The 21,768-nt window shown below is 37.8% G+C and overlaps 1 protein-coding gene across 1 annotated transcript in view; it reads right to left on the reverse strand.

Annotated features, from left to right (window-relative positions):
• Positions 1-21,768, reverse strand: part of Kdm7a (lysine demethylase 7A) — a 67,739-nt gene that overhangs the window by 18,692 nt on the left and 27,279 nt on the right. Inside the window, exons 3-9 of the mRNA XM_021190664.1 lie at positions 15,832-15,949; positions 13,498-13,658; positions 10,986-11,127; positions 10,338-10,524; positions 9,042-9,204; positions 6,778-6,865; positions 5,355-5,461 (exon numbers count right to left, since the gene is read on the reverse strand). Of these exons, the coding sequence (XP_021046323.1) occupies positions 5,355-5,461; positions 6,778-6,865; positions 9,042-9,204; positions 10,338-10,524; positions 10,986-11,127; positions 13,498-13,658; positions 15,832-15,949 (966 nt within the window). The remainder of the gene's footprint in view (positions 1-5,354; positions 5,462-6,777; positions 6,866-9,041; positions 9,205-10,337; positions 10,525-10,985; positions 11,128-13,497; positions 13,659-15,831; positions 15,950-21,768) is intronic.

The raw sequence follows: 21,768 nt of genomic DNA on the forward strand, positions 1-21,768 counted from the left end.
ATCTGACTCCCTCTTCTGGAGTGTCTGTAGACAGCTATAGTGTACTTACATATAATAAATAAATAAATCTTAAAAAAAAAAAAAAAAAAAAAAAAGAATATACCCAACTCTCACAAGAATAGAGGGGAAAGGAAAGCTACTTAAGGGGGAGACAGAGAAAACAGGAAGGAGAAAGTACAGTACAGGAATACAGTGGAGTCCTGAGAGCTACACAGTAGAGTTGAGAGGGAAGTAGAGCAGCACAGACAGGGAGAAGGAGCAGCTGTACACAGACAGGCTGCAGAAAGCGAGCAAGCTAGACGCAAGGAAAGACAAAACAAGCAAGAGAACGAGAAGTCAGAAGATTAGAAAGATTGCTAATGTTCATATAAGGCCAAGCAGAGCAACTCAGGATTGGCCAAGAGAGAATCCAGATTCATTTTGGAGGAGTTGGAGCCACAACAGCTGAGTTGATCGGGCCAGCCAGAGTTCAGAAAGAATAAGAAAAGGGTGAGCTGACTCAGCAGTCCGTCTAAGAGGCTGAAAACATTCTAGGCCTAGATTAGATTGTACAGAGGTCAGGAGCCTCCAGGACTAGACCTAGGTTAGCCAAAGAAGTATTACATCAAGCAAATAAAAGATATTTTTTACAAGAATATAGAAATAATTTTTTACCATTTTTTTATTCAGTAACCTTGTTATATGTACAAATGTATATATACACATATAAATTTGCCTTTTGTTTTTTGTTTTAAAAGAGAGTGACTAAAAATCTCAAGTGTGTTAATTTTATATGTGGTCAAAATTTAGGTAAGTTAATGCAAAAGCAAAATATTTCAGTTGCTGACTTAGAAAAATCCAAACTGGCTAACTTTTGTTATCACTGACATGAAATACAGTTTGGAGGTCACTTAACCCATATCATACAAGTGCCAACAGTCCACATCAGGAAGTAAAAGGGTTAGTGATGAAGAATGTACTGTGAGGAAACAACTAACCATTCCTATTTCCAGGATGAATGCCTATAGATGGCAAGCACACATACTTGTGGGCACCTAGTTTAAAAAGGCTGTTCACACAGGTAACCTCTATTCAAGGTAAACAAAAATGACTTAATTAATGCTTTGAAAAGTGCTTGTAAACTTTATATGACCCAGCACAAGGGAAGGCCTGGGCCAAGTAATGGGAGTGGGTGGGTAGGGGAGCAGGGGCGGGGGGCGTGGGGTATAGGGAACTTCCGGGATAGCATTTGAAATGTAAATAAAGAAAATAATAAAAAAGAAAAAAAGAAAAGAAAAGAAAAGTGCTTGTTTCAGGACTAGCATGATATTATAGATAAGTGGTAGAAGACTTGCCTAATATGCACAAGGTCCTGGGTTGGACCCTTGCAATTAGGTTGAACCATACAGAGTTGCCAGTATTTGACCATTTTGAAATATGAAAATAGCAATTTTACATGGTTCTACCATGTTATTTTCTTAATAGCATTAAACTGCAAAGTACCTAGGAATAAATATATCAAGATATGAAAGTGCAAGGTTTAACAACATTGTAAAAGACACTAAAGAAAAAAAAAGACACGAAAGACGATATAGACAGCTGCTCCATGATCATTCTTCAAAAAATTCAGTGTTGGGCCAAGTGTGATGCACATCTTTTAATCCCAGCACTTGGTAGGCAGAGGCTAGCCAATATCTCTGAGTTTGAGGCCAGCCTGGTCTACACAGTGAGTTCCATACACAGTGAGACCATGTTTAAAAACAAGAAAAACAAAAACACCCTGAATAATAAATGTGATAGACCTCACTCAGGATTTCTGAACTTCTTTATGTGAGGTGACAAAATACTAGTTATTTCTAAGACTAAATTGTTGCTATAGTTTACTGAGTAATAATAAGATTTCATCTCTCAGATAAACGCCTATTTTATTCTCAAAAGTTAGTGAGTCCCTCAAAAGAAGAAATCTGTGAGGGAAGAGACAGGTGGAATGAATACGTATTAGTAGCACTTCCTCTTTCTAACAAAATGATAGGCTCTTGAGGTCTCTGAGCCAGAATAAGATTTGAAAAGATTCAAGATATCAACCAAGTATAGAACTCTTACCTAAAGAGTTCAGGACTCAAGACTTTGTTTTTATTTAAAAAACAAAGACATTTAAAAATATTTTTACAAATGTACAATACATGTTCTTGCTTTTCAAGACTTGAGCTTAGAGATTATGTTCAAAAGAAGAAAACAAAAATCAAACAAACAGTGGCTGGTGAGATGGCTCAGCGGGTAAGAGGACTCAACTGCTCTTCCGAAGGTCCTGAGTTCAAATCCCAGAAACCACATGGTGGCTCACAACCATCCATAACGAGACCTGATGCCCTCTTCTGGAGTGTCTGAAGACAGCTACAGTGTACTTACATATAATAAATAAATAAATCTTTTTTAAAAAATCAAACAAACACCTTGTCACTGAGAAAAGAGTACAACCCATAGTCCACTTCCATTCTTTTAGCCAAGAACAATACTTGACAGGAGTCAGGTACTCACACTGAAGTCTCATTTCTCCAGCGTCGGTTGTTCTTGTGTAGTCTTCCTCACCTGGGGACCCTAACCATCATACCCACACCCCTAAAACTGTCACAGCCTCTGTCCTGACGCTGTACTGCAAGAACCCATTGTTCTCACCCCCCCATTCAAAACAAGGCATAATCTTTGTAAATGTATTTTTAAAAAAAATTTGTATGTGTGTAAGCCCATAGGACAAAAATGCAGAATTGGTTCTCTCCTGTCACTCCTATATGGCTCCAGGGTTCAAACTCAGGTGGGCAGGCTTGTATCGCAAGCACCTTACCAATGAGCAGTTTTAATAGCTCCCTTTTTTTCTTTTGAGGGAAATGACCCCAGAGTTTTATCGTGTGTGTGTGTGTGTGTGTGTGTGTGTGTGTGTGTGTGTGTGTGTGTACACATACATGGTATACTAAAAATAAACTTTTGGTTGATAGTTTTTTTTTTCATTTCATCTTATATAATTATTAACTGTATAAAGAAATAAATGTCTAAACTCTAGATCACTTTATCCCCTGTTCTCCTAAGAGTTCACACTATCATAGTATCATCATTTGGGGCTAGAGAGATGGCAAAACAGTTTAACAGCACTCACTTACAGAGGGCCCAGGTTCAATTCCCCATCATCCATATGGTGGCTGTGGGGGTTGAATGAAAACTGCTCCCAAAGGCTCACAGGGAGTGGCATTATTAGGAGGTGTGACCTTGTTGGAGTAGGTGTGGCTTTGTTGGAGGAAGTGTGTTTGGGGTGGGCTTTGAGGTTTCAGAAGCTCAGGCCAGCCCCAGTGTCTCTCTTTCTTCCATGCCTGCAGATCCAGATGTAGAACTCAGCTACCTCTTCCAGTGCCATGTCTACCTACAGGCTATAAAGCTACCCAGCAGAACAATGAACTAACCTTTGAACTGTAGACCAGCCCCAGGTAAATGTTTCCCTTCTAAGAAAGAGTTGCTGTCGTCATGGCATCTCTTCCCAGCCATAGAAACCCTAACTAAGACAGTGGCCCATAACTGCCTGTAACTCCAGTTCTGAGCAATCTCACACCCTCTTCTTATATCAGGTGAACATGGTGCAAAAACCCACATCTATACACACAAAATAATACAGAAATATTTAAAGGTATCACCATTTGCAAATTAACTAGTAAAACAAAATTATATTCCCACTAGCACAGAGACTGAAAAAAAAAAGTAAATTAAGTTCCAGTCGTCAACTTGACTGCTCAAACATTAAATTAAAATACAAATATCAAAATCTGAAGTTATACCCTGTTTAAAAGAGAGAGGGAGAGAGGGAGAGAGGGAGAGAGGGAGAGAGGGAGAGAGAGAGAGAGAGAGAGATCTTCAAGTTTAAATATAAAATTGCTGTGTGTGTGGAGACGGGGGGGGGGGCTGTTAGTGGGGATTGAACCTAGGGCCTCAGTCCTGCTCACTAATGGACTATACTATATCCCCAGCACTCTTTTTTTCCTTTGAGACAAAGTCTCACTAAGTTGCCCAGGCTGTTCTTGATCTTGTCATTCTCCTGTTCTAGCCTCTCAAATGTCTGAGTAGAATTATATATAGATTTGTACCATCAAGCCCAGGTAAAAACATTATTCTTCAGTTGGTTTGTATGCTAACAGGTGAATTAAACTAGCTAGCATAACAATAATAATGGTTGGGGCTGGTGAGATGGCTCAGTGGGTAAGAGCACCCAACTGCTCTTCCGAAGGTCCAGAGTTCAAATCCCAGCAACCACATGGTGGCTCACAGCCATCTGTAACAAGATCTGACGCCCTCTTCTGGAGTGTCTGAAGACAGCTGCAGTGTACTTACATATAATAAATAAATAAATAAATAAATCTTTAAAAAAAACAATAATAATGGTTATTGATGGTACAATCATTCAGGATACACAAACCATTTCCCCATTTTCTCTCTTTCTTTCCTTCTTTCTTCCTTCCCATTCCTTTCTTCCTTCCTTTCTTTTTCTTTCTTTCTTTTTTTTAATTGAGATGGGGGAGGTCCCAGCTGAGTTTCACTATATATACCAGGCTGACCTCAAACACAAGAGCTGCCTACCTCTGCCTCCTAAATGCTAGGGTGAAAGGCATGCACCACCATGCCTATCCCCTACCCCTCTAATTATTTAGGCAAATATTTCAGAACAAGTGTTAGGTAATAACAAACTACACATTAGAGAGCAAAACACTAAAATGTGTGCAGGCTACTCGTCCACTAAATGAAATGATTATTTCCCAGTAACAAGGGAATTATTATATACTAAATATTCTAACTTAGTGGCTCTCAACCTGTGGATTATAACCCCTTTGGGGTCAAATGACCCTTTTAACAGTGTGGTATATCAGATATCCTGCATATCAGATATTTGAATTATGATTCATAACAGTAACAAACTTACAGTCTTAAGTAGCAACACAGTGATTTTATGATGGGGTGGGTCACTACAACCTGAGGAAGTATACAGAAGAAGGTAGAGAAACACTGCTCTAAGTGCTAAAAAGATTTTTATCCAGGGGAGGGGGAAATCCATACTTTAAAAGGGGTTGGGGGGAGCCAGACCAGAGACGGCTCAGCAGTTAAAAGAGTGTATTGCTTTTGCAGAGGGCCTGAGTTCAGTTTCCAACACTGTACTCACATGTACAACCCTCACCCAAACACACACACACACACACACACACACACACACACACACACATAATTAAAGATAAAAACAAAATAATTTTAAAATGGAGGGTAACATCTAGGAAAAGGTACCCTTCAAGGACTCTACAATCATACATTTCATCACAGAACAGAGTGTGCAAATCACTCATTACCTTTCAAGGTTTCCAGCAAACTTTTGGCTACAAACCAGCATATGGCTTCAAAGAAAGGAAATTTGAAAAGATCTGGTGTTTTTAGTCTTTTTTCCATCTCATAACACCTAAATGAATGAAATTTGAAGAACAGTTAATATTAATGTTAACATTTTAATAGTTAAATGAAGGTAATCAACTGAAAACCCATGATAAATATGAAGGACTATATATTTACTTAACAACATCACTTTTTGACAAGACCGAACTGTGACCTTACTAAATTTGACTGTCTACCTAAGAACTACATGGGGGCCAGGTGATGGTAGTGGTCTACGCCTTTGGTCCCAGCAATCAGGAGGCAGAATCAGACAAATCTCTAGGTTTGGGGCCAGCCTGGTCAACAGAGTAAGTTCAGGATGGCCAGGACTACACAGAGAAACCCTTTCTCAAAAGAAAAGTTACATTGGATATTATAAAATATCACTTCACTTCCTGGGATTTGTGTCCTAATTTTAACAAAAAGAGATTTTATGCTAGTTCCACTAATAAAAACAATGTTGAAAATCAGTTAAAAGTCCATGTGTTGGGCAACACTGCAATACCCACCAACATTCTCTTTAGGCTCTACTAAGCATTCAGGATCAATACCATACTTGGCAGTAGTCAAAGTATAAATATAAGGACCATAGTTTTTACAATATTTGTCTTCTGTTATAGATTCTATAGCATTATAGAAGTAGTCATCTCTGCTCCAGAAATAGCTCAGGTACAAAATGACTAAAACTTATACTGGTAGGTATACAACCTACCATGAATTAAAAGCCTTGTATGTGTAGGAGCCACCATCTCTTTTGCTAACTTCAACAGCCAAAACATTAAGGGCTCCCATGTACACACATAGTGGCAAGAGTCACCACATTCGGGGAACCCCAATGATCCATGGCCTCCCAAAAGGTATTTCCCCTTTTCTGAGTCCTCACTCAGTGTCCATCATGAAGTATTGTTACTATATGTAATGTGGCTAACATTATACCCTTTCTGAGTACAGTGAAGGGACAAAGTTAGCACAAGGTCAGATTTCATCAAAAGGTGAAATAACTGCCTGCATCAAAATATAAAGGTATTTTGACAGCAATCCTGACTTAAGGATTGTTCTAGCTCCACAGGTATACCCGAATCTGACTAATTTAATCATTCTCACAATACTAGTCTATAGACAAAGAAAAGTATATTTTATAAAATTTGAAATGTGGGAACTATCATCATATTGAACAAGTTATTAATTTTATATTACATTTGAAAGGATCCTCTAAAATTCCCATTCCTAATTATTCTTCAAGGCCTATCTCCACAGAATCTCAAAATGTATCATACTTTTTTATAACGAGCATAACTGTTCTAATTAGGAACAAAAGATCCTGTGAGTATTGATGATACAAACCTGAGCTGCATGCCAATGTTGAGGTTGTGCAGAAAGTTACCTCCAAAAGCCATACAGTCCTGAGAAGTGAGCACAGCATGAATCCACCCTGTAACACACAAATCAGTGATGTTCCAACCTCTAAAGTGAACAGATGTTAGCTACCTGTGAAATAAATAACTTGAAAACCAATGTCAATTAACTTCATACCCTGGCACTAAAGAAGCTGGTGATTACTATAACTGATTGACTCATTTAAGTATTTATTAAAGGCCAATAATATGCTAGGTTTTGCACTAAGTCTACTTTTTTTTTATAATTTAAAAACAATCACCTTTACAATGTAAGATTTTATTCTGAGGCTAGTCAAATCTGGTTTGAATTAAGAGAACACATTTTCCATTTGAGGAACTACCAAACTTCTTTGTACCTTATGGCTCAAGTATTGGTAATAGTAGTTGGCAGTGTGAAGGAATATGCAGGCTATAGACTCTGAGAACAGTGTTCTGGCTTGGATGACCTAAGGATGCTAGGGTTCTAGATGTTTTGATAGCCTTGTAAACCCTAGGGTCATTAGGTCATCCAAGCCAGAAGAACACAGCTCTCAAAAATGCTGGCCCAGCTGGGCAGTGGTAGCACATGCCTTTAATCCCAGTACTTAGGCAGAGGCAGCAGGTGGATTACTGAGTTCAAGGCCAGCCTGGTCTACAGAGTGAGTTCCAGGACAGCCAGGGCTATACAGAGAAACCCTGCCTTGAAAAACCACTGGACCAGAGAGTCTATACCCTGCATATTTATCCACACTGCCAACCACCATTATCAATACTTGAGGAATAAAGTACAGAGAAGTTTGGTAGTTCTTCAAAGAATTAAGCACAGGTAAATAATACAACAAAACAATTTTATTTGGTTACACTGCAAAGAAATGAAACAAAAACATCTCTATACATAAAAGTTCAAAAGACTAAAGTCACAAAAGTGGAAACCACCCAAATGTTGATCAACTAATGAGTAATAAACGAACAATGGTATAGCCTGCAAAAGAGTACTGTCAGGCCAAAAAGATTGTTGTTCTATGGCATGGATGAGCCTAGGAACTATCTCACAGCTGAGCATGATGGCACATGCCTCTAACCTCAGCGTTCAGGGGAGGCAAGACAGTTTCAGCTACAAAGTAAGTCCCAGGCCAGCCTGGGCTATATGAGACCCTCTCTCCAAAAACTAACCAACCAACAGAACAAACAAACCAACAAAAAAACACAACGGGAGATATAGAAAGTAGACAGAGGGAAGAGACTAGACACAAAAGGTTTGAAACATATTGTCAAAATAGGCAAATACATGCAAAGTATAGTAGAAGTTGCCAAGAAGTAGGTCAAGGAAGTAGGGAAAGGCAGTGTCTGTTAAAAGGTATGGGGTTTCTTTTGAACACAATGAAACCATTCTCCACTTAGATGACATTGATGGTTGTGTGATCATATTAATCTATTAAAAGTCCTTAAATTGTACTATTTAATAGGATGGTGACCAAGTCCTCAAATGAACAAACAAAAAATTCCTAGTCTCTTATATAAGGACATAAAAGCCACATTCTGAAAAATGTAAAGCCAAAGTTGGTTTTAATTACAAGCTGACTCCATGTGACTCTCTATCTCTGATCTAGACCAGAGGTGGTTCTTTAGTAACAGGGTCCTAAGTAGAAGATGGCCAGAAGATGAGAAGGGAAATAAGACAGGGGTCTTGCACAACTTCTGTCTCATGCCAAGGAAGCTTATTAAGAAGTACAACATCTTATATAAACCATTTCCAGAGCAGAAACAGGACAAAGTCAGCAACAACTATCATAAAATGGAACTAGGTTAGCACTAATCAAATTAGAAGCCAATCAAACAATGTTGCAGAAGGGGAACAGAGGGTATCTCAAGAACTTTGTAGACAGCACACAGTGGCCTTGGGACTGAAAACTATAGCCCTGTAAGGTAGGAAGAGTCAGGTTCTCAGGATCCAAAGCAGCTCCCCCAAAGTCCCAGTCCCAGGCCATTACTGGCTCTGCCATACATGCTGGATTTAGACAGGGAACTTTGTTTCTTTTCAATACATGAGGGCCTCAGGAAAAAGCTCCCAAGGCTCTAATCCCAGGCTATACAGTCTCTGCCAAGCATGTTCCTGGTTTTAGACAATGAACTATGTTCATTTTCCTTGCATCCGGCTTCAGGGATAGCCTGGGATCAGCCCAACCCTCAACAATCAACCATGGAAAGTAGGAGATGAGATTAAAACCTTACCTGTAGGAACAAATAAGGTATGTCCCTGCTTTACCACACATTTGTAGCATTTATCTACTTTATCTCCAAAGAACACCTCACTCTGGGTCACAGATGAACTCCAAGATTCATAGAGTGCCAAATTTTCATTTGTTGGCTTTATCAAATAAAAAATCTTCTCACCCTAGAAGGAAGTAATCATACTACTTTGAAAAAGAAAAGCCATTCTCAGGATGGCCTACACTGGTACAATTTCCCAATAAAAGGATCTAAATTAAATTCAGTAAGATTTTGAGTTTAAAAAAAAAAAAAAGCCACATATCTGATCAGCAGCTAATCCCTATCAGCAAGTTCAGAGCGACTAAAACTCCTCCCACCCCAACTGATAAGAGTCGACAATCCTATCAAAGGAGGCAGAGTAAGAAGAAGATGAAGATTAGATAAAGAGCCACAAACAGAATTATGTTATCAGCTCTCAAAATTCACCCTCAGCACCATAAAGATTTTATAGATAATTTATAGGTAGATTCAATGGTGATGAAATGTTGTTGCGTGTTTTTTTTTTGTTTGTTTGTTTTTTTGGTTTTTTTGGTTTTTTGAGACAGGGTTTCTCTGTGTAGCCCTGGCTGGCCTCAAACAGAAATCCGCCTGCCTCTGCCTCCCAAGTGCTGGGATTAAAGGCGTGCACCACCACGCCCGGCTATGCTGTTGCTTTTTAAGTGTGCTGTCTCCAGTACATAAGTCATTAGCTATGTGTAATTTAACTAATGGGAATGAACAACTCAATTTTTAATTATATTAAATTTTAATTATTTAAATCTAGCCACATAAACCAAATGTTTATTAGGCAATTTAGTTCCAGATAAAGAGAACAAATAAAAACCAAAAGAATTAATCATTTTTATAGACAGTTGTGGTTTATCCAACTTGTCTCATTCTCATCCTAAGGCCAGAAGCAATTATCACTGTAATTTTGCTCCTTCCTTCTCATTTGGTTCAGAGATTAATGCAAATTGACTAAGGACAAGGGGGTGGGTGGTGAGGGAGAGAGAGACAAAAGGCTAACAGAAACCAACTTAAACTACACAGGCAAAACAGGTATCTAAGTAAAGAACTCAATGACTTTTCTATTACCTGAAATTTTAAAAATAAATAAATAAATAAATAAATAAATAAATAAATAAAAGAGTACCAAGGCAGAAAATGTTCAAGAAGCAGAAAAATATTTAAATGTTTACAAGTGTTACATAAAACAAATGAATGTCCCACCAGAAAAATATGGCATGTTTTTGTTAATAAGAAATACCCTACTCTTACCCAAAGGACATGGTACCAGACTGAAGTCCCACCAAAGTCAATGTGGAAATCTGTATAGCTATCTTGAACTCCCATTAAGCAGTATTTCTGGACAAAGGGCTTGGGGAAGACTGAATCATCTGGCCAGTAATTTTCCACCCATGAAAGTTTTCTGGCTATATCAGGAACCTCCACCAATTCAGACATTCTTTAAAAAGAAAAAGACATATATACATAGGAACATAATACAAATTAAGGACTTCTTAAAAAAGTTCTTCCCATGTCACCTAAACCAAGCAATTAAATGGAACTCAAGATTAATAAAACATAAGCATTTAAAGTGAATTTTATGTTGTTGTTCGTCGTCATTATCATCATCATCATGGAGACATGGTTTCACTATGTAGCTCTGTTCTGGAACCAGGCTGGCCTTGAACTCGAAGAGATCCACCTGCCTCTGTATCCTCAGTGCTAGGATTAAAGGTGTGTGCCACTATACCCAGCTACATCTTCTTTCTAAGTATTTCATAAGCCTGGCAAAGCAAAATTTGAAACACTGCTTCCAAAGAATAACTATAAAAGTCACAATTATGTTTTTTACTAAAATATCATTAAATTACATTTAGCTAAAATTCAGACTTCTCAAGCAAACTGTCCAGAGATACTCACTTTGTATCCGAAAATTCAAGGCTGATCACATTTAGCACTTTTGGTCTGTCAGGATTCATGAAGTATTTAACATAATTGTGAAGTGTCATTTTGCTGTCTGCCTGCCTTGCCACATCAATAACATCTATCACTTTGTCACCACCTGCAGAAAAAATTACAATCTTACTATTGGCCTTAAAAGTTGCATAAATAGATATTCTAAATAAAAATACTAAAAATCATATTTGCATAGTATGCTAATTAAATCAACTATAAAACTACATGGAAGTAACACTGACTGTAAAAACAATGTATTATAAGCCTTCTAAGTGTCAGTGATTTCTTGTGGGTAGCTTAAAATGACAAAAACAAACAAACAAAAACAGTAAATTGGGATATGAAAATTGCCCACTGTTTCCTGGGTCTCAGTTTCCTCATGCATAAAAAAGAAGACTGGCATTTCCCTTTAATTTCTATAATGCTAAAGAGTCTACATTTTAAAAGGGAGGGCACTGGGGATCAGTAAACAAGTTCATCAGGGCAAACAGTTTTTGCTTCACTGGTTATGTCTTCTAATATTCTCCCTGAAGAGTCTGTGGTCATCAAGCAAAAGCCAATTCATATTAGTGTAGTCTTGGATGCTCACATTTCTGAGTTGTGATTACCTTACAGTGTTCCCTATAAAACTACAAGATGATGCTTGCAGACCTCTGAGGTACCACCCTAGGAAACAAAACCCCTTTACAAGGGATTACAGAATGAGTTCAGATGCAAAATATGGCAAGAGTTAACCAATCTGAACTAGAACATAAGTGTTCCATTCTTATGTCAATGTAACTTCATATAGACTAGTAATATTGCCACAGATCCCGTTATCTTCATATAAAACATAATAGTTGTGCTACTGTCATTTTAACTGAAGAGCTTTGCAGTGCTACAAGTTAATAGATAGTACTATGTCCTATTTTCTGAGGAACCAGCAGACTGATTTCCAGAGTGGTTGTACCAGCTTGCAATCCCACCAGCAATGGAGGAGTGTTCCTCTTTCTCTCTAGCCTCGCCAGCATCTGCTGTCACCTGAGATTTTAATCTTAGCCATTCTGACTGGTGTGAGGTGGAATCTCAGGTTGTTTTGATTTGCATTTCCCTGATGACTAAGGATGTTGAACATCTCTTTATGTGCTTTTCTCAGCCATTCAATATTCCTCAGTTGACAATTCTTTGTTTAGCTCTGTACCCCATTTTTAATAGGGTTATTTGTTTCTCTGGAGTCTAACTTTTGAGTTCTTTGTATATATTGGATACTAGCACTCTACTGGATGTAGGATTAGTAAAGATCCTTTCCCAGTCTGTTGGTTGCTGTTTTGTCCTATTGACAGTGTCCTTTGCATTTCAGAAGTTTTGCAATTTTATGAGGTCCCATTTGTGGATTGTTGATCAAGACCCAATGCCCCAGTGTAGGGAAATGCCAGGGCAGGGAGGTGGAAGTGGGCGGGCGGGTAGGGGAGCACCCTCATAGAAGCAGGAGGAGGGGTATGGGATAGGAGGTACCCGGAGGGGAAATCGGGAAAGGGGATAACATTTGAAATGTAAATAAATAAAATATCCAATAATAAATAAGGAAAAAGTAAGAAAAAAAAGTTAGTGGATAAAGTAGTTTGAACAACTTTTCCTATAATTAAATAACTAAATTTACTTATAAGCAGTTAGGTTTCAATTAAATCTAAGCCTTATTTCCTAGTTTATCATATATTTAAATTTAGATGAATGCTGAAGTCAGGGCATTCAGCTGGATTTTTCTAAGTGAACCAATTATTATTGAAAATGAATACAGGGACAGCGTCTTCGATAGAGCATGCTGAGGAGACAGGAGGCAGTAGTGAGCCCACAGTTTTGAGACAAGGTGGCTTTGGGTTCTGATTCTCAACACCTATTTCCTGTTACCAAATGGCATGCACATATAGTCAACTCTATAGACTTTACAGTAAGCAAAAATGAAAGGAATAAAAATCTCAAGGATATGGCAATCTAATTTTTGCCTTGTTTCTTACTTTCTTGAGTCTCTAAATTACAAGTCAGTTCAGGTATCATTAAATGGAAATGTTCACCAGTCATTAACATAACTACATGTTTGAATTCAACCTTATTTTTTTTATAGTCTCTACTCTAAGAGGATCCAGAAGACTACCACCGAGCTCAGAATGTACCCCAATTCTACAGACGCCTTAGAACCGAGCTAGTTTCTCATGTCTTGGAATCTATGGCTGCCCTTCAGTAATGGTTTTCCCTACAGGAATATCCATTTAACTACTAAGAGAAAAGTAGAAGACTGATAAAGTAAGCATAAATAAAATACTTCCTTCCTTTCTGACCATTGTAGGTCTGTAGAATTGCTTTCAACAGAAGCACTTCTGACTTTACTTTTCCTGACCCTTATGCATGCAGAGCTGACATTTTCCATCCCACAACAGAACTGTTATGACTAGTAGTTTTACCATGTTTGTGCAAGTACTTAGAGGAACCAAGTGCGTACCTACATAACGTTCCACATCCATCACTGAAAAGGCAGGTGAAGGGAGCCTGAGTCCAAGGTCATCTAATTTAGGGACCATAATAGGGACATCAAATCCATGTTTCTCCAGATATCTTTGTGTCAGCTGACTGCCATGCATCTTTATAATGATTTCATCGGCACTAAGAAAACATTAAGAATGAAATGTCACTTTTGTGGATAAGCTGTTTGTAAAAGTCCTATTAGGTAATGAGTTAACTCAGAGAAAAGAGGGTGGGAAGCATTCGTTTCAGTGGTTCTAAATCTAATTCTCTTTAAAACTTTCACAGAACTCTTAAAGTAAAATTCATGTTTAATTAATAAAATAATAGATCATATAGGAATGGAAAGTGTTAGATGTAATATAACAGTTACAGAGTGAGGCAAATTATATATTCATGTGAAAAGGTACCTATGATAAATATCACAAAAGTAAACTGTGTAATACCATTCATAACTCAACCACATCTTAAAGAACTATACACACACACACACACATAAATGTTTCGAAGTAGAAAAATATCTTGAAAGACTTACATTATGCCTTACATAGAAATTATGAAAACCTACTCAATTTATTTTATATACCCTGTATACATTACATCAACTATGTTTAATTCAATAATTATTTTGCAATGATTTAAATAATCAAAAGCTTATGGAGTTAGTTAAAAGGAGCCTTTTAATTAACAGCAATAATAGTTTAGATATTTGTGATCCTATTTGTCACCTACTCTCATCTGGGTTTACCTTGGCAGAAGAGCATATGAATTACTAAGGACTTTTTTTTTTTTAAGGTTTTTTTGAGATAGGGTTTCTCTGTGTAGCCCTGGCTGTCCTGGAACTAGCTCTGTAGACCAGGCTGGCCTCGAACTCAGAAATCCGCCTGCCTCTGCCTCCCAAGTGCTGGGATTAAAGGCATGCGCCACCACTGTCTGGCAATTACTAAGGATCTTAATGCGAGTTTTAGAGGTCACAAACCTTTGAAATAAGTAAAAGCCATATTTCCTCTCCCTGAAAAATGTCCGCCCACACAGACACTAATTTGCATAGATGGTTTTTGGGAGAACACAAAACATCTGAGACCTATAAATAGGCCCAGACTAAAAATCTATGGCTGTGTGAAATAAAAAGAAATAAAACAAAATAAAATAAAGCATTGTCCAGTAAAATGGAAAACAAGCAAACTGGGAACTGATAGCTTGAGAACAAAATCCCACCACCACCACTACCACCACCACCACCACTACCACCACCCCCCAAGATAGGGTTTCTCTGTAGCAGTTGTGATTGTCCTGGAACTCTGTAGACCAGGCTGACCTCAAACTTACCTACATCTACCTCCTAAGTGCTGGGATTAAAGGCATGAGCCACCAATCTTGGCCCAAGCACAAGACTCTTATAGGTAAGACTCTAACCCTAACAAAAATCACCTGGCCACACTGTTTCGTGGTTTTTGTTTTGTTTTGTTTTGTTTTGCTTTGCTTTGTCTTTGTCTCACCCAGTCTGAGGGAGGCAAATGTGGACAGTGGATGGTTTTTCATCACTAAGAAAACATTTAAGAACTAAAAGGTGGTGAACAGAGCAGAGAAATCATAAAGACAGAGGAAAAAATAGCAGGGTTTTTATTGCAAAACCTGAAAGAAAATTCCGTAATAGGCTGAGCTCGATACTGTGATTTAAATTTAAATTGTGCTTCCTCTCTTTAACAAGCTGAGATATGATCTTGTGTAAAAGCCTATTAAGCATTACCTCTTTAAATAGATGTCAGGCAGCGAGTAGGAAATGATCTGAATTAGCATGATTAAATGCTTTTTAATGCTTTCTGACTCTCGGTTAGCTTAGACAACTCAGACATACTCCATTATTTTTCAGAATCAAAGAGCTCAGTCCTGCTGCCATCAGAGCTAAGCAATGACCATGCATGCTTCTGGTGGGCCCAGGGCCAGGACAGCCAATACAATGATTTGAGAAAAACAGACACAAAACAGGGAAAGGTCAAAAGAAAAACAGCAGTTGCATTATCAGAAGGAATCAGAAACTTAGAACTGCTCCAAATTAGTATGTTTCAAATTCTGAGGATGAGTATTTTTACAGTTTGCATACACACAGCAAAATTCCATGAATCTAACCTTAGTTACTCCTATCCCCTGGAATGTCCTGATATTTTTTTATTTCCTTTACAGAAAAAAAAAAAAGTGGACAGCTGACACCAATGGCATGGTGCCATGGAAATTTGACAAGACCACTTTAGATAATGCCACTGAATCAGCCAATGCTGTTAAATACTGTTTAAGCCAGAACAAGATTCCATACCTTGGGAAGACTCGAGAACGTAGTTCTTTAACAAAGGCCCTAGTTCCAGCTTGAACAGGTTTGGAGCCATCATCCACTTCTGTGTAGTCATGTCTGTGCCAGTTCCTCCTCCTCTTCACTGAATTTACAGAAAGTCGGAAAAAAAAAAAAAACAAACATGTTTGCTAACTGGCAATATTATGTACTGTTTAATTGTTATACTCTGTATAATCAGAAGTTAACAACTGTAGGCACAATGGAAACACTCAAGTGTTTTAATGCATTCCCAGCCCACAAAAGAAAATTTTACAAAAGCTAATGCTGTAATTATAACTAACTGAGGGTTTTTAAAAGCCTGATCATTTCATTCAAAATAACTTTAAAATTAAATCAAAAACTTTAAAGCAGCAAATTAAGTTTTTTATTTACTCACATTTAACCACACTATACTAATTATTTAAAATTAACTCTTATTAAAACATCAAGTCATACTATTATTAACCACATCTTCCAAACCATCTACTCAGGATAAGGCATTTGATCACACATCAAAAATCTATTCTAACAGCATAGCACCATTCTCTTTTATGTAAAGATTTAGTATCCATATATGCACATATATACTGACACAAAGAACAAAGACGAGCTTACCAAGACATAATTAAAGCAAGGCATGGTGGGCACATAACCACAATTTATGAAACACTGGGAATCAAACTCTGTACTTCTTGCATGCTGTAAGTTATTTCAAATGCTTCCCTTACCGAGAACCTAAAACTGAATACACATCTAGTAACAGTCACAGAAATACCCAACAGATGTAGAAATCAGGGTTATTTATATGTAAGATTCTAAAGACTCCCAAGTAACTTACTGTGACTAGATCTTCAATACAGAAATTCTAAGTCCTACCCCACCCCACTTAAAAACGCAAGAAAACTTGCATTACAGTTCTGCATAAAAGATTCCACTAAGATATCCTTTGTGTGTTATTTTTTCTCATTTGAAACCATTCATACAATGGCTAGAGAGATGGCTCAGCAGTTAAGAAAACTTACTGCTCTTAAGGAGCATTATAATTCAGCTCCCTCCACCTACATCAGGTGATCGTTGATGCCCTCTCCTGGTCTCCTCAGGCACCCATCCATGTGCACATAAGAATACAGACAGACAGACAGACAGACACACACACACACACACACACACACACACACACACACACAGAAGTAGAAACAAATCTTTAAAACCAGTCCTACAATTCAAGAGCATCTTATTGTAGGTTTTCCTCTACTATACACAGACATAAAACTTTTATTTTCATCTGGTATCACATGTTTTTATACTGATTATTTTCTTGTTTTATGAACATTTTTCCCTATCACATGTTCAAAAGCAAATTAGAAACAGCAAACAACTTTAATATGTAGATGTGCCATGTTTTAATTATTTTTTTCTTCTTAAGCACAATAGTGGCTTGAATGAGAATGATCCCCAGAAGCTAATATATTTGAATACTCAGTCACTAGTTAGTGCACGGCTTGCAGGGATTAGTAAGTGTTGCCTTGGGTCCCACCCCCTCACTGGCTGCAGCATTTAGGAGAGTGGGCCACAGCTCACCTGGGCAGCACACTAGAGCTGGCCCTCAGGGCAGGCAGTACGGGCTGAGTGAAGAAGAGCTGGCCTTGCTCCTCATCTGGGCAAAGTGGAAGAGCTGGCCCTGGTGGCATGGGTACAGGAGAGGTGGCAGGCTGACCAACTCAGTTTCCACCCAGACCCAGATCCAGGGCTCTGAGTTGTCCCACCCCAACATCTATCCCATCTTGAACTGCTGTAGTGTATGAAGGGGCCAGTTCTGCAGATCCAAAGCTGTAGGATCTCTATGACAACAGAGAATATCCGAGAAGAGTCCCAGTTGAAGATCCGGTATTGATAATGTAGCAAAAGACAGAGGCTTCAAACCAGACCAACGACTCATCGCGATGGCCATTTGCAAGTGAAGCTGTCTGGGCAAAAGGAATACTGTGTGACACGCTGCAGCTTCCATGGCAAGGTGTATTTGCTCTGTTTTCTTTTTCTCTTTTTCTATTTTTATTTTTTGTTTTCATTGAGGGGGAAAGTTACAGGTGTGGATGGCAGCTATAAAAGGATGGGGAGATGAGTGGGATTGGGGTTAATAATATAAAAATTCACAAAGAATCAGTAAAATGTTTTTTAAAAAACTGGGGGGTAAAGTATGGCCTTGCTGGATGAGCTGTGTCACTGAGGGACAAGCTTTGAGGTTCCAAAAGAGTCTACAATTTCCTTGCTCTGCCTCATGGTTTGTCAAGATGTGAGCCCTTAGCTGTTCCTTTGTTCTGTAATTATGGGCTCTAACCCCTTTGAATCTATAAGTCAAATTAAACACTTAGTTTAAAATTAAAATTAAAAACTTAAGTTGCATTGGTCATAGTGTTTCATCACAGCAACAGAAAAGTAATTAAGACAAGCACATCATTTGTTCCTAATCTTTCTTCATGTAACATTGTGGTTAACAGTCAAGTCATAAATCTGTTTCTGGGATTAATTCCTCAAGATAAATTTCCAGAAATGCTAGAGGAAACTGGTGATTTGACTGAAAATTGCCCCCAGTGGCTCATATATTTAAATAGTTGGTCCCCAGTTGGTGGCTGTCTGGGATGGATTTGATGGTATGGTCCTGTTGGAGGTGTGTCATTGGTAACCAGCTTGAGGTGTCAAGCCTCCACCATTCCCAGTACACTCTCTCTCTCTGCCTCCTGCTTGTAGATAGAAATATGAGCTCAGCGGCTGTTCCAGTCTCCTGCCACCATGGCCACCTCTTCTCTCTTTCGTAACTCTAACCCTCTGGATCCACAAACCCAATTAAATCCTTCTTTTATAAGTTGCCTTGGTCATAGAATTTCATCACAGCAACAACAACAACAAAAACTAACACAAACAGTGTTATTTTAAGGATACTTATACACTGTAAAACTGCCTCAAGGAAAGTGGGCATAATTTTAGATGTCCTAGCATACTTGCTAAAAAGATTACACAGACCATCATGGATCACAACTTGCACTCTGAATAAAGATGCTTCAGAGAGATGCTTCACATCCCTACCATACAGGTAGTAACCTAGCTCAAGGCTGTGTGCTCCTCAGATATCATCATTTAAAAAACAAACAACACCACAAAAGCTGTCTGTCTGCTTTTCCCCCATTTGAGACATGGTCTCTCTAACTTACTATTGGCATTCCTTGAACTCACCATGCAGACCAGGATGTTCCTGTACAGAGATCCACTGCCTCTGCCTCCCAAGTGCTGGGGTTAAAGGCATATGCCACCATACCCAGCTAGATGCTCTTTTTAATCTTTGTAGACCACATTAATCAGTAAGGTGTACTCAATTTATGCCTTGATAGCTATGGCCCAAACTACAGCTCTGACAAGTGACTACACAAGATTTAATTAGATAATTTACCTTGTATCTCATAAAATATTGTTGCACATATTGAAGGAGATAACATAGGTCAAGTACTTATTCACTGTAGCACCCAGCATATAATAGCCTGCTAAAAAACTATTAACTTCCTTTAATATGCTGACCTATAGATTAAGAGAAACATGCAATTGTCCTATTTGGCCAACAAGCTTGAAATATAAAATTGCCACTACAATTATTTTAGAGGAAGCAGTGAAAGAATAGTAAATTATTGTCACAGTAAAGTAGTAGTCACAGGGAAAGGGGGGAGCAAATGTCTGCCTCAGCTGTGTGTGCCTGAGGAGTGTGTGTATGTATATATATATATATATATATATATATATATATATATATATATATATATATATATATATATATATATATATATATATATATATATATATATATATATATATATACACACACTCAAATGCTGAGCAGCTTTCTGCTTTAAAATAAGGTTCTTAACAACTGGAAAGTATAGTCTCATTCACCTGATTGTATATTATAATGTCTCAATTGTATCTATAATAAAGACATCTATGATATTCTGACAGGAAAAAGAAACCCTAGATATCAAGAAACATTTAATAGCGGAGGGAAGGAATTAAAAGAAATGACCCAAGATGAAGTGGAAGAAGAAGTGGGGGAGAGAGTGACCCTTAAATCAAGACAAAACAGATTACTACATCTTGGGCATCTTGGCATCTTGGGCATCTTCCCTCTGAGTACTCGAAGGTGGATATTTGCCCAGAAGATGGCCAATGTCTTGTATGAAGGTCTTCAAAGACAAGAGGGACTTTAAGAGCCAAGTAATAGGCAAACATCTCTCTAAAATATCGTTATTCAAAGTGCAAGTTGTGATCCATTATGGCCTGTGTAATCAATTTAGCAAGTGTGCTAAGATTTCTAAAAGATGACATCATATAGGAAAAATAGAGTGTATCCCTTGAAGTAGTACTGTCCCTTAGTAACTCAGTACTTCATATAAATAAAATTCAAATCATTTCATTTAGGGAATAGATAATTGAATTTTACACCAAAACTAATATAAAAATTTATTTCTGTTCCACCTGAAATAATAATGTGTTATTTACTTCTTCCCAACTTATTCTTGACCAAAACTTATATACAACATACATCAGTGCTACAAGCACTTGCTACAAGCAAGATTCATGTAAACAATCCTACGAAGTGCATTAAAGGTTTATGTTGTATATTACAAAAGCAGATGACTTGTATTTGACATAAACTATTCATATGTATTTCTACAACTTAAATTCCTAGGTCTCTTATAAAGAGATTAAGAAAATTATTAGTATTTCTTAAAATGATCAGTCTAATTATTACTAAATCTCTTTTCATATAACAAAATTTCTATGAGGCAAAACTCCATATTCAAAATTAAGAGGCTGTAGGTTACCTACATCCTACCCATAGTTTATCTAAGTATCCTCAGTCAAAGATTCCGTCTTGTTTTGTATGTTTTTGAGACAGAGTCTCACTATGCAGCCCTGGGCTGGCCTGTAACTCCTAGTAAGACCAGGCTGTCCTTGAACTCACGTAGATGTGTCTGCCTCTGCCTTCCAAGTACTGGAAAGGGAAGCTGGGGTGACAGGTTTTGATTATTTGAATGTTGGAAAAAAAATTTTAATTCTTTTATTTTTTTTTTTTAAAGAATTATTTCTTTATTTTATGTGTATGAGTACACCATTGCTCTCTTCAGACATACCAGTAGAGGGCATCAGATCTCATTACAGATGGTTGTGAGCCACCATGTGGTTGCTGGGAATTGAACTCGACCTCTGGAAGAGCAGTCAATGCTCACTGAGCCATCTCTCCAGCCCCCTGGGTGCTGGAAATTAAAGTCTGAGCTTTAGCATTTAATTGGTTACTCTAGCCCTCCTAGTTTTAAGATAACAAAGTCTACAGTTTTCCTTTAATTTTGTGAACACAAAAATTATATTTTACAGTCAAAAATTTGTAAAGAAAGCCAGGCATGATGGTGCACACCTTTAATCCCAGTACTCGGGAGGCAGAGGCAGGCAGATTTCTGAGTTCAAGGCCAGCCTGGTCTACAGAGTGAGTTCCAGGACAGCAAGGGCTATACAGAGAAACCCTGTCTCAAAAAAAAACAAAAAAAAGAAAAAAATAAATAAATAAATTTGTAAAGAAATAACTCTACTCCAAAGCCTTTTAACTATTTTCTGTCACAACTATACAATGACATCTCAATTTAGTCCAGTACATCAGCAATGCTAAGTTCCTGAAATCAGGAAAGTTTTTCTTTGACATGCTTTGTAAACTGAAAAGATGTACTTAGTTTAGAAGCTTTCCACAAGCAATTAAAAATGTTAGTATATTCCCCCTTGTTCTTGTGGCTTAATTATTTAAAGGCTTACCTGGCACTTGGGAGGCAGGGGCAGGAGTATCAAGAGTTTGGGTCTGCCAGCACAGACTTTTTTTTTTTTTTTTTG

The sequence above is a fragment of the Mus pahari genome, chromosome 2 (genome assembly GCF_900095145.1).
Source record: "Mus pahari chromosome 2, PAHARI_EIJ_v1.1, whole genome shotgun sequence".
Classification (NCBI taxonomy): domain Eukaryota; kingdom Metazoa; phylum Chordata; class Mammalia; order Rodentia; family Muridae; genus Mus; species Mus pahari.